The sequence below is a fragment of the Eurypyga helias genome, unplaced genomic scaffold, assembly GCF_000690775.1.
Source record: "Eurypyga helias isolate BGI_N326 unplaced genomic scaffold, ASM69077v1 scaffold10084, whole genome shotgun sequence".
Taxonomy (NCBI): Eukaryota; Metazoa; Chordata; class Aves; order Eurypygiformes; family Eurypygidae; genus Eurypyga; species Eurypyga helias.
Genome location: NW_010248194.1, coordinates 1 through 18,580, shown reverse-complemented (window position 1 = coordinate 18,580; position 18,580 = coordinate 1). Strand labels below are relative to the sequence as shown.

The following is an 18,580-nucleotide window of genomic DNA, read 5'->3' as shown; positions in this document are numbered from 1 at the left end:
GTAAGAAACTGGAAAATGACCAAACAATTCTCCCCCTCTTGCTCCGTCCATCTTCGTAACAAGATGAAACTCGTCAACACACAGCTTAGCTTCCTTGCTAACAAACAAGACAGCATCCCCCTATAACTGAGAGGATTAGTGCAATCCAGTTTTACGCCATAAGAAACCTGAGGGCACAGTAAAGATGAATCTTGACACTTCCGCTTCTTTCCTCCCTCCTCCTTCTGGTCTGTCTGCCTTTAACTGCAAGGAAAAAAAAGGCTGGAGATGAGTCTTTTTGACTTCTGCAGTCTTTAGAGCTACAGAGAAGGAATGAAAATAAGGAACTAGGCTGTAACTCATATTCCTTACTGCCTGTGGAACAAAACAGATGGATCATGAGGAGTCCTATTAATTATTTAATGTTCAATATTAATATGATCAGTCACGGAGCTCTGGGGTGTCAGTGCAGTAGGTCTCACCTGACATCTGTTCTGCAGTACAAGTCCTTCTGAACTCTGTGGAAGGGAACTGTGTCCATATGCCAGGAATGGAGAGACCCTGCCTATGTTGTATGGGAAGTCTAGGTGATCTTTGGAAGACTTGAACAGATGCTGACCTACTACTAGCAAAATTATTTGAAATGTAACGCAAACCTTGAAATAAGAGTTTTTCTTCATACATTTATGTAGACAAGTCCCTTGATACCTGGCCAACTGCAGTTTTTTAAATGGATGAACGGGGTAGTGAGCAAAACTTTCTGTTACAGTGTCACTCTGATACAAACTTCAGGTACTCAAGAGTGGGGTTGGGTGTCCATCACTCTGTGACACACAAGCCTTTTTTTTTTTAGTTCTGATACGATAGGCTAAATGAGTCTTTAGGAACTTAAGGTATGTTAGCAAGTGTTTTAGCTGGGAGTGGAGTGGTTTTTTTTCAGTTGACTGTTTTACCTGTGTGCCACCGTTTGGATCAGTAGGTAGTATGGTTGGATCTACCAGAATAAATGACTCGAGAACTGTGGCTGAAACACAGTTTCTGTTCACGCAGTAGCTGTATTGCTGTTATCAGATCTGCTTAACGTGAAGGATTTTTTGTATTTCAAGTGAAAGCCTTAATCAGGTGCCTGCCCCTTAAGGTAGGCTCACATGTGGTGGTGTATAGACTAAAAGAATACTGTTCTTAAAATTGCAGTTTAAAAAAACATAATGAACAGAAGAATGCTTCTGTTGCCAAAGGGCAAGAGTCTGGATTAGATGGGCTTGACCTTGCTCCAGTGGCTCTGGCTAATCACTTCAGGTGGTTGCTTTAGCCACTTGCTCCTTCTAAATGAAGTATTTCAAGAAGTCCTGCAAATCAGGCAGTAGATAGAAGCAGGAGATGCCCTGTGTCCCGTGTGTGCAAGTCTGGCCGAAATAACGCCACATACGCCAGGGGTCTTGCACTGTTGTCCTGTCAACAGCAAGTGCTACTCCGGCTTGGTGTTTGCTCTGCCACAGCAAGGTGGAGATAGTCCCTCTACAGCCAAGCTGTAAACTCCTTGGGGAATTTAGTATTTTTGTCTGTTTTCCAAGCAAGCGTTTACTTGTCTCACAGCCACTCTCCTTCTGGTGCCCTGGCCCTGTCTGCTCTAGAGCGACGACTCAACATAGGCCCAGAAGGCTCCTGAATCCCCTGTAATCTCTGCAGAGCAGAGTTTCCCTCCAGGTCAGGGCTAAGACGGTGCTAGTGGGACCAGAGTGGTCCCCTTCCATGCACATCAGTATTCTACTCTAGCACTGACAGGGTGCTCCAAGACCATTTACATCTTTATCACTGGTACAGCGCAGAACTAAGCAATGGAAGGTTTCTTTCTTTAAGAACAATATCACGTGTGTCTTTTTGTAATTAATCAGTGTGGTTCTGTGGTTTTATGTAGCCAGCACAGAACTTGTATTTAGATTTAGTTCTTACTGCACTTCCCACAGCCCTCATGTTGATATTTCTCCCTGCTTCCTTTGACACTTAAGACAATAAAATTCCCTCTGCACTGCTCTCAGCTGGTGCAGAGAAAGCAAGATGTCTGTGCTGTCTTTCTTTCCGATCTAAGCCCTCCCCCTGTTGGTCAGCTGAGAAGTCAAAGGCACAGCTCTGAGTGACGCTATCAGACAGATTATATCCAGATGGCCTGCCCTTGCAACACTATAGACAAGGAAGAACCCCAATTCTCCTTCAGTCATCAGACCAGGTGAGTATGTCTGTACACACACAGGCAGCTGCCAGAGAGCAAGAAGCATGTATGTGGCTGTGCAGCAAAGGCTAAACCCCATCTTTTCTTCTTGGAGTGCCATCAGTCAGGCTGGATGGAAAAAATAGTCAGTGGACACAGCAACAGAAATGTCAGTCTTGAAACAATAAGGGTTAACACAAGCCTCTGCTCTGCTCTTCAATATGGGATCCGGTGCCTCTGGCTTGAAAAACAATTCTGCTTAAGGTCTGTAGTTTAGTGGCCTTCCAGACTAATGACCTCACCGGGACTTCTCAAGACAAATGCTGGGTTAATGAAGGACAGTCAGCTGCAAGAGTCAGTGCATTTCCCCAGCAAGGGGATCCAACTTTATTCAGGCTATCATCTTTCAGGCATAACATAACCCTTCTCTCCAGGGAAATGAGTAATAGCTGGGACCAGGGCCAGGATGCAGGCAAGCCTACAGCGTGTAGAGGAAAGGAATAAACATCCCCTAACCTGTTGTCCCACAGAGAATGGCACATGCGATCGTCCCTCTTAGCTAAGTTAATTATATGAACAACTTCGGCCCTGAGGGGAAGTCATTGCACAGCACCTAGTAGACGGTGTGAAGACGCAGAAGAAAGTAGCCACTTCGTAAGCCTGCACAGCCTGTGCTCAAGCCCACGACAACAGACTTCAGCAGCAGTCGAAGGCTTCCTGCTCTCCTATTAGATACTTGAAGATGAATACTATTATCAAAAAAAGACAAAAATGCTGTGACTTCTGTAAACCTCTACTTCAGATGCTTGCTTGAAAATATCTTCTGTCTCATGTCTTACAGATTTTGTTAAAAATGAACTCCTAAACCCCATACAGGTCAGAGTGATCACTAGACAACGGAGTGAGAACGGCAGAACAGTGGCTTGGTGACAGCAGAGATTAAAAATTACTTTCTGCTCCCTCTGAGATCAGGTTTTCCCCCTGCTACTGACAGTTCTGCAGTTCTAGATTTTTAAGTCAGTTAGAGATTACGCTACTTGGAACTCAATGAAAAACCTTTATTGTGGAAAGGATACACAACTCAGTAAAGCAGTAATTTATAATTAAAAAGAAACCCAATCAGCTATGATGCTGAGAAGCCCAAGACTACAAAACTTGAGGCTTTCACATGACTAAAAGCATACAGAAATCCATTCATGAGGGCATGAAACTGAGCCTTAAGAGCACCATTCATGCAGGCGCACAACATGCTGTGGATAGCAGGCCATTAGACTTGTTAACTCTGCTGAGTTGGCTTTCCTTGGTTGTATTTTTATTTTGTCAAAGAGTGACTGCCATCCTATCTCCAACCTGATGTGAGGGAGGAAGGAAGGAGAGAAATAGCTTTAGAATAACTGCTGCATTCATCTGCCCCCAGTTCAGGGGCAGCTGCTGAAAGTGGCCAGTAACTGAATAAAGCCTAAGACTGCTGTAGAAGGCTTTCCATCCAGAAAAAGACTAAAAAACTAAATCACATTGCTAAGGCTTGAAGTCAAGACCTTTTTGTGTATAAAAGGAAAGAATGGATGGAACAAACGCATCTTTTGTTGCGGCACATGCCAGCATCTACTTTAGTCCTTCTCCCATTTGCTACCTCAGCACCTCGAAAGCTGCTGTGTTTGTCTAACCAAAGTTAGGAAAACTTTTCCAGCTCTACTATACAGCATTCCTATTCCCTTAGAAATCCTATTCAAGCATGTGCAGTCAGGACCTGAAATAAAATAAATAAATTTTAAAATAAATAAAAGGAAAAAGAGGTTCAAGACTAGAATGACATTTTCAGTGGAAGTTGGAGGGTAACTTGCCTTGACAGGAGCAGCCAAACTTGTTCAGCTGACAAAGGGATGGAGCTTGAGGCATGCCAGCTGTTAAATCTGTTGTCTTGGTTAACACAGCAGGTGAGTTCTCTACAGAAACCTGGTATCATGCTTTGAAGCACAATGCAGTACACTCAATGGCAGTGACCAGGCAGCTTGTGCATTTCGGTGTGACAGCACTATGGAAAGCACTCCAGGACAGGCAGCTGCAGCCTGGTAAGAAGCAGGTTGTAGCCAGCAATTTAATAAACAGCACAACAAGCCTACTGAAAGGGGATGGTACCCCCCTAAGGCTTAGAATCACAGAATGGTTTGGGTGGGAAGGGACCTTAAAGACCATCTAGTTCCAACACCCCTGCCATGGGCAGGGACACCTTCCACTAGACCAGGTTGCTCAAAGCCTCATCCAACCTGGCCTTGAATACTTCCAGGGATGGGGCATCCACAGCTTCTCTGGGCAACCTTCTCTCCTCTCCATGAGGAGGTGTGCTCTTCCTTTAGATAAGCCACAAAAGGCTTCACCTGCATTTGGATGAACCATGGATATATCTGCAAATTCCTAACAGTACATCCAATAGATGTTCATCAGTGAGGGGGTGGCAAGGGGAGGAGCAATTGCACTGTAGCAACACCCTGCTTTGCAGACTGCCAACGCCACTCTCAAACATCATCAGAGGCAGGACACATACCTTGGTGTGCTCTTAAAAGATTCTCTCTGAGATAAACTGTTCTTAGAGCCTCTGAGAGACTCTTCAGAGAAGAGGAACTAAGGTAAAATGTATTTCAGAGTCCTGCGCTTCACAAAGCAGGTGGCACACAGAGCACCAATGATAAATCTTAACCTTTTTTTTAATATATGTAACAAGAATTATTCCCATCTAAGTGTTGGTTTCAGAGCTCCCACCCCTCCCACTTAACTCTTCAGGGGTTAGGGAACCCACTGTCTTATGGACTGACCCTATTTAAATGTTGAGTTTATAAGAAGACCCAGCCCTAAAGAATTCCACCCATAGCTTCTAACTGAAGAAATACAGCTGCAGAAGAAAATAAACACCAGTAACTCAGAAAGATAACTGGATATGGCAGTCATGGGAAAACAGCTGCTGGAGAGATACCTCGTAAGGAAAAGGCATGGAGAAAAATAACCTCAAGCAGCAGCCAAGTTTCATTTATTAAGAAAAGGAAAGAAACCATGTTTACCACTCCTCCCATCCCATGTAACTGGGAAAACTAATTATAAAGGGCATCCTCCTGAAGTGATGAATTTAAAACTCTGAGAAAGTGAAGGAAGTCCAACTTCCGTCCAAATGGCATAACTAACCACAGCCTAGCAGCTGTGGTGCAATCTAAGCTGTTGTCTAGCAGATACTTTGTGAAATATGTGTTTGCCCGTACAGCTGCACGCTCCTGCGGCTTAGGAGTCTGGTAACAGGGTATGTACACACACTGCCACTGGTCTCTGGCACCCCTTCCCCCAGGTACCAGTCTCTGAGCGCTGCTTCACTACTAAGATGATGTAGATGATCCTACCTCTAAGATACCTTCCCTTTCTGATGACAGCAGATATTCCCGTTGTTCTGTTTTCATAACCATTTACAGACGTCTCTGTAACTCATCAGAAAGCTGTGCTAATGACAACTAGTCATGCATTTAGGTCAGGAAAAGAGGGTTAAGGGCTACATCTGGAATCAGTTCTGCATCCCACCATGAGCTGCTCATAACCACAGCCTCTCACTGTATCACTGTGTGATATCTTTAAAACATCACAGACACATTATTTTTTCCCTGCAACTACATACTAGTTATATACTCCACCTCCAAACCTCTCCTGTCGTCCCCCACAGCCAGAGGCATCCATCTGGTGTTAACCCCAAATCGCTCTAGAACACGGGGTTTTTTATTTCCTGAAGCAGGCCAGCTGTGTAGGGGTCTATAGCAGAGCCTCAGGGACAGCGGTCAAAACAACCACAGCAACCAACTCTTCAGCTCTGCCTTTGTGTGTCTGTGTGCAGTCACTAGCAACGGTCCTGCACTTCTGCAGTAACTTCACCTGTGAATGCCCAAGGAAGCATGTGTGAGCCAGGGCCTGGGGAACTGCAGGTCCCCCTGGGAGCATTCTAACCTTCAGAAAAAAGAAACAGAGGACTTGCAGGCAGGCATTGTCCTCGGGTTTCTCAGCACATGCCTCCATATTCACATCCAACAACTTAACCATTCCAAGTTCATACCATACTATCTCATATATGGAAAGAGAAAACATTAGCTTGACCCATGGAACATTAGATTGTCCAACAAATATAACTGGAATGTTAAAACCTCCCTGAACCATGCCTTCATGCAAGTTACCCAAAGGAAAAGTCAAGCCTTTGGTTTCAATAAAACAGAAGTACTTCACAGGATTGGCAGGGTGCTTCGGCCAGTGCCAGGCCAGCCAGTTCATCTGCCGGTGTACTGTGCCCACCTCACATGTCTCAGTAGGTGGGGCAGGGGGGCTGCTTTCACACAAACATCCCCCCAGTCAACCAACCATCACACCTAGCCAGCAGTTACAACTGGAACAGACAGATGAAGTTGCAAGTGCCAACACTATGTGTCACAGCAGGTTTTGTTTTGCTTTTGGTTAGTTGTTTTTAAACTTCTAGTGTCTTCTACGTTTCCCATTAGAATGTTACCAGCTTCTGGGAGTTAACTGCAACCAGGCTGCTTTCTGGCATCCTCTTTTCAAGCCTGGCAGAAAATAAGGCTCTCAGTTCACTGATTCCCCTTTCCTCCCCTCCCTTTATGAATACAACTAGTTACAAAACCAGAACAGGAATACTTGCAGAAATCAGTGCAACTGTCAAACAGAGCCATAGAAACACGCAGCTCTGCATCTCTCCCCACATACAAACCAGTGCCACGCCAGAACCATCACCCGTGAAACTAAGGGCAAACAAAGCTGCAAACTTATTCACCACCCAGGTTTCTGTTCACCTATACAGACTCCTACGTGTTATCCCAACTGGGGTAGCAAACGGCATCCACCCAGGATCACCAGGCAAATACCACACCACCTGGCAGGGGCAAGAAGGGAATATGCAGTCCTTACGCAATCATATGGGCAGAAAACAAAATCTCCACACACACCCCTTGTTTCTCTACAGCTTACAGAAGAGTGCAGTAAAAGATCAGCAGCACTTGCTTGCTTTGGGAGGCTGGGAAGGGTTCCTGAATGCAAACCATTTTGCCAGACAAGCCCTATGCCAAATAAACCACGGCTGGGATCTGGGGATGTGCTGGAAGACAACAGTTAGGCCCACTTCTTCCCTCTCTTCAACCCTTAGTGCTACTATCTTGTGTAGCTCATTTGTCCCCTCCTCTTTCACATTCCAGCCAGCAAAGCCTTGTTGAGCAAGTCCTCAGAGGGTTCAGCTGCCAGGAGCACAAGGCACTGCAGATACTTGTTTGGTTTTTTTCCTTAGATCAGAAAAAATTTATTTTTCAATTAAGAAAGTAACATTTAAAATATTAAACTCGTCCAATATAACCCAGGAACAGAGAACAGTATTTCAAGTTTTCTCATACCTTCCCACAAACACCTGAGGTGGGACCGGATTTCCCCACCTCGTTTGTGAACAGAAGATTCTTAACATTTCTGCCAATATTGCTCTCTTCTCTCACAGAAAAACTGAGCACCAAATGTCAGGCTGGGCTGGGGAATCTGCCCTGGGATCAGGTACAGTTCTATTCCTTTTGTACTGGCCAAGTCACTGCTGAGAAAAGGACACTGATAGGACACCAAAGGTACACTGGGATCCAAGCGACTGACAATCTGGCTCCAAGTCCCACAGCCTTCCCCTCCCTCCCAGTGCCTGTCAAGATTGCTGCAGGAGCCAGTCCTACAGGTTCTACCTACTTAAACGTGGCTGGCTCCAGAAGGCAGTAGCAGAACTTCAGCCTGGCACAGGAGGTCGGCTGTCTGACTCCTGGCAGGCTGAACGGAATACAGACAGCACAGAGAAAGAGTAGGGCAAGTGACAAGTATCAGCTCTTTCATCTGGCGGCTCTCACATGCCTTCCATTTTCATCTCTCTTTTGGGACCTCCCAGAGCTATACCCTCCTGGGGCTGTCATGCCTCACAGGACAATTTTTTTCCACCCAATATTCATTGGGAGGATCATAAATATTTTTTCCTACAAGTGCCAAACCAGGTACTGTTCTGAGACGGCTAGAAAGGCAGAGAGACTTCCCCAAGGCCTCTAGGCTTCTGCTGCAGCTCTAGAGCTCCTGCGGGTGGCTCTATAGAACTCCTGGCTCCTTTCCTGGTGATCCCATTCCCTGGACCATTAGGCAGCTTCTTGTAGAAACTGTTCAACTCCACAAACCCTCTGCCGGCAAGGCAGCCCTTCCACATGACTAAGTAAAAGCCATTTCCAAGCAGTGAGCAGAGCCAGCACCCTCAAAGGCAACGCAACAACGAGACCTGGAAGGACCATACTTCATACACTGTCACTGAGAGATAAAAAGAACCACTGTTCTGCTGTGAAAGAATGTTGGTGTACACATCCCCTGCTCCTCGGCAACAATTAGCTAACCAGAAGTAGGCAGTGTTGGCCTCTCTTTCCCAGCTCCTTGAAGATCTCACACAGGAACAAATAAACATGGGAGTCACGTTGGTTCCCACAGCACTAAAACATCTGCTAAACAAAGCAGTGGAACAAGGATCCCTTTAAGAGATGGTAATGCCTGAATACAACTGGAAGCCCACTGGCAACACAACTCAGCTTTGCAGAGACCCACAAAACACCAATGCAAAAAGCACTCCAACTCTCCCATCACTGCTTTCTGTGAGGGAGTGAGGGGGGGAAAGGGACTCCTAGGGCGTGACAAGGAGAAGAGTTTTCTTGCAAGCAGGTTGTGCAATCCAGAGCCTCAACTGCTGTATTCAGAGCAGCTTTTCTTCAGGGAAAGGGAACAGACACTAACCCTCTCTGAGGTTGGAGATCTCCAAGCCAAAGCTAGCCAGCAGGCAGAGATGATCAGATGAACAAAAAGAATTTGGTAAGCCATTTGCCATCAACAAGACATCTTCAGAGAGAAGGGAAAGGCGGCCAAGCAGCTTCAGGGCTCCATCCCGGTACAGCCTGCGACCTGACAAAGAAAATGGCAAGAAACATCAGCCAGAGACTGGTGCTATAGATTAACTCTATACACTCACAGAGGGTAACTTGTCAGTGCTTTCCTATCCTTTCCCTGATGAATGAAGACAGCCTGCAAAAACACTGCTTACACCTTTGAGCCTAGATGTAAAAGCAGTGAACGTCCTATAATACTGCTGTTCAATGGTTTCACATACTTGCAGGCACAGGAATCAAGTATGTACTAAATTCACCAGGCAGTTGCTTAGATGGGAAGTTCCTTTCACAGTACTAAGCCCTAACGATAGCTTCAGATCCTCCCCTGCGGAGGAATTCATCCCTTCACTCCCAACCTCCTCCCCAAAGTTGACTCTGGCATGACCCAAACCAGCTCAGAGACAGTTCCTGGATGCATCTGCATGCTGTCTTTCAGCAACATAGCTCCTGTTTCAGGTAGCAGAGAGGTGGTGTCACTGTAAGGTAACCAGAACACCCCCTTCTACGGCCACTGTGTGGTCGCAGTCAGACCAAAGGCCAAGCCCTGAACTCTGGACCCAGCACTGCCTGTTACCAGGAGCACAGGTAAGATACTTATACAAAAGAACAATCCATTCTGATTTAGCTTCCTCGAAAGTCTACCCAAACCTAAGCTAAGCAGCTTCAGTTTTTCCACAGCAAAGATAAGCAGTGGTACCTCAGCAAATACTGATTCTCGTGATACCTGAGCAAATCTTGCTTCCGCTTTGCGCATCGTGTCAAAGTCCCACCCTGTAGATCCACCCCAGCTTAATGAAATGCACCGCCCAACACGGAGAAGCATTCTGGCATACCTCCCGGCCCTCTCCCAACACCACAGGGCTAAGCCCTGCACTGCCACACTCACCCCCCCTGTTCCCGTTCTCCACAGGCTCTGCCGAGTAGAAGATATAATCAACAGTGGCTCCAAGCCCCATGGGCATCGTTGTGACCTCCTGGCGTCCCCCATGTGGCAGGAAGTGGCTGTAGACTGACGTCAGGTTGAGGCCATGCTGGATTACCCCTAAAGACCTGCACAGGAACAGCCACCAAGGAAGGACAGAGAACGACGCAGTCACAGCTGCCGTTCAGTACTGCCGTCACAACTGAAGATGGATGTTCCCCTGCTCCTGCAACTGTCCAAACTACTTTGTGAACACATACAAGACAGTCTTTCAGAATTTCTCACTACACCAAAGACAGAGTGGACTACGAACTTACTTCATCTCCAATACCCCATCCTGTCTATACCCTTCACACTGACCTCACCAAGACAAAGTTGACAGACCAACACTCAGCTGCTGGGTCAACCCTGGGTGGATCTGGCTCTTCCAGGTAACCCTCCTCACCCTCTTCCACCTTCACATCTATCTCAGTCATTACTTCAGCCAGATTTTCAGTGCTCAGGAAAATGAGACCAGGCTTAAGGAAGGTACACCAAATTACCTTGGGAGGAATGGCTGGGGGTCAGGGTCTATCGCCACGGCAGCAGGCTTGGGCCAGTGTGCAGGGCGGTCTGCAAAGGAGCAAAGAGATTCCAGCCAGATCTACATAGATCCTGGAACAGGCTGTGCATCCCAAGTCTGAGAAGCTTCTCCTGAGACCAAACAAATCTTTTTGCCCAAGAAGAGCAGATGGCTCCAAGTCACAGACACCTTAAAGAAAAATACTCAAAGGAAGCCCCAGCCGTAAGACTAACAGGAACAGCCTGAGAGCAAATCACTGCAGACAACTGAGAAGTCATATTCTGTCCTGCTAAGGACATGTCCTTAAAGCATTTAGTATTATCAAAGCTCAGGGTACTTCAGCCTTTGCTGTCAGAGAAAGTTCATTCGCCTTAGCCTACAACTTACTCGGAGGGTGTCTACAAAGGCAGAACAGAAATGGAAAGAGCAGAACCAGCCATGCCACAAGGCCCAGAGGTCAGGCAGGGTCTACTGGGTGCCAGGTTCCTGAGACACCTGCATTGTGGCCATTGTGACATTACAGTCTGCAGGTTTGTTCTCCCCCACCAAAAATCTTGAAGCAAAAAGAAATAAATACATATAATCATTTTATAAGAAACAGCCTCCAAAAGCATCTGAATCTCAGTGTATCTCAAGGAACACAGCCAGTGTGTATAAAGGTGGTAAGATTGTGCTCCTCTGAGCTCTCATGGAATCACACTGTCACAGAAGGCACCCCCTGCCTTCTCCTTTCCTCACCAGGCATTACCTCCACCTCACTTTTTCATCAAAACCGAGCTAGGAGAGGCACAAGCTAAAAAAATCTCCCATTAATACCTGGTTTAGCATCTGTCACACCCTCCAAGAGGATGAGCTGTGGTGGTCGTACACAGGCAACTTCACAAAACTGAAACTGGAGCAGGAAGTCCCGGCTGTACTTATGTCTGCCTGCAGAGAAAAATACAAAGTCAACAAAGGAAATAACTGCAGCAAAATCACATGTATAGGGAACACCTGCCTGTTCTTTAAACCTCTTTAGTTTGAGAGAGGCTTTTGTGCCCAAGCACTCTAATACCATGAGAATGGGAATCTCTTAATAACCTAAAGGCAGAACCGATAAATGCGTAAATGTAGACGAACAGAGCACAGTTACTGCTATCCCTTAGCTAACGCAACGGTCATGGTCAGCACCTCGATGAAATATGTAATGAATGTCCCCTCTGAGACACCACAAGTTCAAGGGACTTTTAAGCAGATCAGTTAGTGTGCAATTCAAGGAAACATCTGCCAAAAAAAAAAAAAAAAAGGAATTCTGGAGATCAGGTTGAAAAAGGTTCTATATTCAAGATTCCAGCACAAGCTATTTAGTGTGCGCTCCTCCTTTTTTTTGTTTTTGTAATCTCTCTAAGGACAGCAGAGAACAGACATGACTGTAACCAGGCTCTCAGGAATTATTTCCTAACAGTGGTGTGCAAATGCTGCTCAAAACCGCTCCCACAAACACCTGTGGCTGCTGGACATCGTTTACAACCGCACTAAAGCATAAATCTGGGAATATGCAAGTGATACACAGAGCAGTGGTCACTGGTAAGGAAACACTCAGCAGAAAATGGCAGAAATTGGGCTACAGCAATAGGTTCCAGAAAAACTAAATTTAATTCATATACCAAGAAATGGGTAGAAGAAGAACATCTTTGGCGAGTGCCTCATGCAACACAGACCCAAGCTATTCAGAGAGACAGTAAGGCCCTCAAGCTGTCCATCCTCAGCAAAGCCATGCTCTCAGTGCACACTGGAGCTCACCGAGTTTCTTTGGCTGGCACAGGGTGACATATTGGCAGCTGTCAGTTATACCCAGTGAGCTCGGCCACAGTGGGGCCATCAGTTTCCGTGAATACAACTGCTGGGAAAAGTTCTCCTGACCAGACACCTGCAAGGAGGCCGGAAACAGAAGAGGAAACATCAGCAACACAGAGTAGAACGTGCAAGCTATAGCCAATGTACATACGTACACCTGCTAAGATCAAGGCAGGAGAATGCCCTCATAGAAAGGCCTGAACTGGTGCAGATACAACAAACCTTCAGCTGGGGGGTGGGTAGATACAATTAGCTAAAAGTCACCTGCAGGCATCTGTTACTGAACTGATGATTTAGCTTGAAAGCCAATGTTGTATTTGGTCCTGGATACACAGTAACAGGTAATGACAAGAGACTCTAGCACAGGTGCCCATTTCAAACTGTTTTCAGTTCAAACATCCACATAAAATTTCACTAAGTCTTGGAGCTGTACTCCCCTAAACTTCCAGTCACCCAGGCACAAAACTCCCATAGCAAGGGAGAACCTGGACCTGAAATTAAGTGGTCTGTTATCACTGGTCTGCCTCAAGGGAAACCTAAAGAGCAGTGGTGGGAACACCACACACACATCTTTCATCTGCTCTCTCCAGCAGTGCTGGAGGCATTGGAGAAGACTGCTGAATAACTGAATTCAATATTCAGACTAGTTCCTCACGAGAGAAAGAACGCAGCTATGCATTTCTCTAGCAGCATGTGATAAAGAGCTGCCCAATCCCAGTTCTGGCTGGCACCTACCTTCCAGGCTGGCATCCCACTGTAAGCAAGTTCACCATTCCGGATGAATTTGTAGAGTGGAGAATCAGGTACAGAGTTCAGGTCTCCACACAAGATGACAGGATAGTAGCTGCCTCCAGTAGTTTTTGCAATCTTGTCTATCTCTGCGAGAAGCAAGGCCATCTGGGCCAGTTTGATATCTCCCCGCCGGGGATTGAACAGCACGTGAGTGTTGGCCACACACAAAGGACTGACTGCCTTCGGATCTAGGCCTTCTGGGAGCAGAGGCTGCAGCAGCAGCACCAAGCCCACGTTATCCCGACTGAGGACATCCAGGCCAGGCCGGAAGTATTCTACGGGGCTGAGGCTGATCAGCTGGAACCTGCTGTGCTTATAGCACACTGCACAGCCATCCGTCTTTGCCCCGGTTCTCCGTTTGTAGCAGCATGCAAAGCCTGAAAAGAAACCATCACCTCTTAGAAGGTTTATCCAGTCGCTACCTCAAGCTCCCGCCATCAGCTGGGGAGTTCAGCATGTCTGTGGAGCAGAAGTGGTTCCTGCAAGATTTGTGTACAGCATTACACCCAACTCTGATCATCATAGTTTATCATTGAGGTTATTTGCCCTCTCCTTGTCCTTCTAGGACCCTCTCAGATTTGTCACTCTGGTCTGTCAAGTCTAAGAAAGCTCAATTGCAAGGGTAAGGGTATAGGTCCAGGCAGGCAGTTGTCATGATTTAACCCCAGTCACCCACTAAGCACCACACAGCCACCCACGCCCGCTCACCTCCCCTCTCCCCCAGTAGAACAGGGGAGAGAATCAAAGGAAAAAGATAAAAAACGCGTGCGTTGAGATAAGAGCAGTTTAATCATTGAACATAAATTAAATAAAGATACTACTATTACTACTAACAATAATAATAACAGATAATGAAAATACTACTGATAATAATAATCTAATATGTAATGAAAACAATGGGGAAAGAAAAATCACCACCCACTGACCGATGCCCAGCCAGTCCCTGAGCAACAATCTCCCCTACCAACTTATATACCTGCTGGCCACGCTGTTTTTGATACAAGCCAAGATGCCGTTGGCCTTCTTGGCCACCTGGGCACACTGCTGGCTCATGTTCAATCGGCCGTCAACCAACACCCCCAGGTCCCTCTCCGCCAAGCAGCTTTCCAGCCATTCCTCCCCAAGCCTGTAGCGATGCCCAGGGTTGTTATGACCCAAGTGCAGGACTCTGCACTTGGCCTTGTTAAACCGCATCCCGTTGGACTCAGCCCATTGATCCAGCCTATTCAGATCCCTCTGAAGAGCCTCCCTACCCTCAAGCAGATCGACACTTCCTCCCAGCTTAGTGTCATCCGCGAACTTGCTAAGGGAACATTCAATCCCTTCATCCAGGTCATTGATGAAGATATTGAATAGAACTGGACCCAGTACTGAGCCCTGGGGAACACCACTTGTGACTGGTCTCCAGCTGGATTTAGCTCCATTCACCACAACTCTCTGGGCCCGGCCGTCCTGAGCATATACTGAGCATGACATTTTACAGCATCAAATATCCCTTGGGTCAGATTGAGTCAGCTGTCCTGGCTGTGTCTCCACCCAGCTTCTAGCAGAGAAGCAGCTGGAAACATAGGGGCAGTATCAGAAACCAAGTAAGTCCTTGGCTTAATGTAAACATTGCTTGGCAACAACTAAAACATCGGTGTTATCAACATTTTTCCCAGCAGAAATCCAAAACACAGCCTCATACTAGCTACTATGAGGATGATTAACTCCCTCCCAGACAAAACCAACACAACAGTTCAGAAGTAGCGGCAGCAGTCACCCAACAGAGAGGAAGAGCACTCTCAAGAGACATTCAGCTGGAAGCACTGCTTGGCCAGTCCCATGAGCGGGAGGTACAGACACACAAAAGCAGGACATACCCATCTCCTTGAACGCCGGTTCCAGCTGCTCCCTGTAATGGTTCTCTTGCACCTCCTGGAGACACAGAACCTGGAAGGAAGGCAGAGACCTCACTCGCTCCACCAGTATTTGCTAGTTACCTTGTTTTGGGGAAGGAAGAAAGCAGAAAGGTGCACTCACATACCAACCCTACAACCAGAAAGGTCATCATCACTGCAACTCTGTCCTGTACTTTCCAGACAGAGAGCAGTAACTTTCTGGGTCACATTAGCTTATCATTCAGCTTTCCAGTGATGAAGCAGAAGATCTTTTATCACACAAAGAGGACTCCAGGAATAAAGTCACTCATGAAGTCCTTTTCTATGCAGGCTTCCCCTCCTGCGCTGCCTTATAAACCTGATCCTTTCCTCCCCAAACACACATTATCTGTTCTTCCTCTACTTCTGCTCTTTAAAGAAGACCTGCTATCAAAGTATGTCTAGTTTTACAGTAACACAATCGAAGAAGATAGACACCTAAAAAACATGCACAAGGCCTCAAATACTCTCAGAGGAATCAGTATTCAGTTACCAAGCAAGCAGTATCTTCCTAAGGTTTCCACCCTGGTTGGGTTTTTTTTTGGTTTTTTTTTAGGGTTTTTTTTTTTTAATCCTGTTAGTTCAAACAAGGAATTCTGGTGACACTGATGTGGGAATGGCTCAGTCATACTCACATCAGGATCCCAGTGCCAGATCTCCTGCAAAAGGTTTGGGAGGCGGTAGTTCCACTTGACAATGTCTGGATGACAGTGTAGATAGAGATCAATGCCCTGCTCCACCAGGTCCTGGGCAAGGATGTTGTAAGACATGACTCGAAATTCAAAGAGAGGAGTGTTTTCTGAGACCTGCTCTGGCACACAGGGCTGGACAGAAAGATCCTCCCAGTCTCTCCATAAAAGCTCTATATGCAAGAGACAAAAAAACAAGTTACAGCCATGCTAGGTACCCTGCTGATACTTTTGTTCCCTGGGGGCCCAGAAAATAGCCATTCTAAGCCAGGGTGTCCTATAGCCTCTGAGCAAACCCTCACCCACTCTGGTTTTCAGGTGCTCTTTTTGGATGCCTTTGGACAGCTGTCAATGGAGATGGCGTAACAGAAGACTGGAGCTAAGCACATCGAAACACTCAACCAGCTCCTGGGTGCATTTCGTTTTACAAAGCCAGCACTTGGGAACAGTTCCTGGGAAATGAACACACACTGATGTTCAGATCAGACGGTCTAACAGCACAGAGACTATTGGCTATGACCAGCCCTCCCTCAGTAAAACCTCACTTCAAAGTTTTCATTAGCCGATCCTGTCACTTCTGCAGGGACAGATACAATCAATGCCTCACAGCCAGCCCACACACAATAACCTCACCACATTCTCTACAAATGCAAATCCCAAACTGGACATCAGATTCAGAGCTGTTACTACTGACCATGGTAGGGTACCTCTGTCGGGAGAGGACAAAATTGTGCCGTACCCTGGATGGGCCAGGCTGGCAGCTTCGTTGGCACTGTCTCTGCATCTTGCGATAAACTCCAGGCCAGCACAGCTGGGTCTTCATTCTGCACTTCTACATCAATAGCAGCACAGCCAGCTACCTGGTGCTCCGTCTGTGGTACCACAGCTGCCCAAGGGGCACTGCCTGATACAGCCACTGTCTCCTCTGCTGGTAATTTTGCCAGGTCAGTCACAGCATGATCTTGCGTTTCTGAAGAAGCCAAGGCATGTAGCTCTGTGAGCTGCTGACCAGCACACCAGGTGACTTCTGGAGCTGAATTCAGGTCACTGAGGCTAGTCATCAATAGCTCTGGACCTTCTAACCAGTCACTAGCGCGCGTAACTGATACTTTCCCCACTGCTGGAACACTCTCACTGGCTGGCAAATTCCCTGCTCCCTCCTCCAGCCACTGCTGAAGAAGAGCTTCTTGCTCTTCTGGGACCGGCCTTCCTCTGACTGCAGCAAAGACACCTTCTATCTCGGTGGACGTGCTCTTTGCCAGAAGCACATTCTTTCGACAGGTAAAGAAAGCATCTCGGAGGGCCCGGAGGAGCCGCGCCGCCGGCAGCAGCACGTAGCAGAGCACGGTGCCGACTCTTTCCTTCTTTCCTACCCATTTGCTGCTACTCCATGCAATACACCATTCAGTATAGCCACCCAAACACATGACTTCTCTGAAGAAAACCAGCTGCAGTCTCAGTAACTTACCCTGCCTCTTGCCAAATGCTAGGCTGCAGTCCAACTCTAGTTATGTTAGTAAAACCCACTGAAACTGTACAGGATGGCAGTGGTTTTACCAGCTCTAGGGAATGCAGCTCTAACTTAGGCAGCACCACAGCCAGTTGGCCAAGCTAAAAGGCCTTGTGGAAACTATCAGCTCTCAGCCACACATGTAAAGGCAGAGTCTGTAGAAGCTGGGTGCGTGGGCCAAGAAGCCAAGCTCTTGTAGATGGACACTCAGAGCAAGTTTCTTCCCAGGGATTGAGAAAGTAGTGCTCAGCTAAGAGGAACAAACATATCGCAAGGATTGTTGTAGGAGAAAAACTGTTCTGTTATGAAGAGATGAAAAATAAAGGCACAGAGGGGCCAACATGTGCAGTTAAAAGCCTTATTAGAGAGAATATATGCACAGAAGAAGTCCTAGTAAGAATTACAGATCACCTGATGACTGTGGTAAAAAACTTTTAAAAAAATGCTGTGAATATAACACTCAAATATACTAATATTGGTAGGGTAAAGTAGAAAAAGGCAGGGACTCTTTTCACTTGTATCTATAAGAGATGACAGCATTTCTGTTTTGCTATGAATTCTGCACAAACAGTAGTCCCTACTGTCAACTAGCAATTTCTGTTGTCTACAAAACTCTTTTTCTCTACCGTATCCCTGTGACAGTCAGCCACAGCAGTAACATACAGGAGTCAGCAACATCCGTGTATGCTTCTACTGCATCTTTCATGTCAACATTTTATGTGTCAGAAATGGAGCTTTAAGAACCCCAATCCTCTCTGCAGTTTCGTAAGCTCATGAATGCCAGAAACACCAGTGCACCAAGGTAGTATTTTCGCACACCAGGAGCCAAGCACAACTGTTAGAAAAGCCTGTTACTACAGGGTAAGGGCTGAATTTGAGAGGAGTCAACTAGCTGCTCACTATGACCACAGTCTGCCAGTGGCTGCTACAGGCCTGGGGACAGGTTCAGGGAGAAGAGGGGCTTTACATCCAGCACCAGGGACTCTGAAGCAGCAGCAGGATCTATGAAACTAGGTGAAATATTGATGCAATATTCCATCCGAAGCAAGAGTCCATCCATGAAGTCACCCGCAGGTCCTCGGGGAGTCACAGACCGCAGAGCAGGCCATCTCCAAAGCCATTCCCAAGCCTTCGGCGCAGGCCTGGGTCAGGAGGCTCGGGCCTCCACGCAGACTTCAACCTGCCCCTACA

At 46.8% G+C, this 18,580-nt stretch overlaps 1 protein-coding gene across 1 annotated transcript; it reads right to left on the bottom strand.

The window, feature by feature from the left end:
- Positions 1-8,912: 8,912 nt before the first annotated feature.
- Positions 8,913-17,306, bottom strand: ANGEL1 (angel homolog 1 (Drosophila)). Its single transcript, XM_010150979.1, has 9 exons — positions 16,574-17,306; positions 15,826-16,052; positions 15,134-15,203; positions 13,215-13,648; positions 12,426-12,552; positions 11,460-11,570; positions 10,624-10,693; positions 10,046-10,161; positions 8,913-9,175 (listed from the first exon to the last, which is right to left on the bottom strand). The coding sequence occupies exons 1-9, from the start codon at positions 17,304-17,306 to the stop codon at positions 9,006-9,008; spliced, it is 2,058 nt and encodes a 685-aa protein (XP_010149281.1). The 3' UTR covers positions 8,913-9,005.
- Between the last annotated feature and the right edge of the window lie 1,274 nt (positions 17,307-18,580).

Excerpts from the sequence above, each read along its gene's own strand:
- ANGEL1 (XM_010150979.1), bottom strand. The coding sequence starts at position 17,306 with ATGTGTTTGGGTGGCTATACTGAATGGTGTATTGCATGGAGTAGCAGC. Across the intron at positions 16,053-16,573 it reads GACAGAGGTACCCTACCATG|AGCTTTTATGGAGAGACTGG; the intron begins GTCAGTAGTAAC and ends TCTTGCATATAG. Across the intron at positions 12,553-13,214 it reads GTGGGATGCCAGCCTGGAAG|GTGTCTGGTCAGGAGAACTT; the intron begins GTAGGTGCCAGC and ends GCCTCCTTGCAG.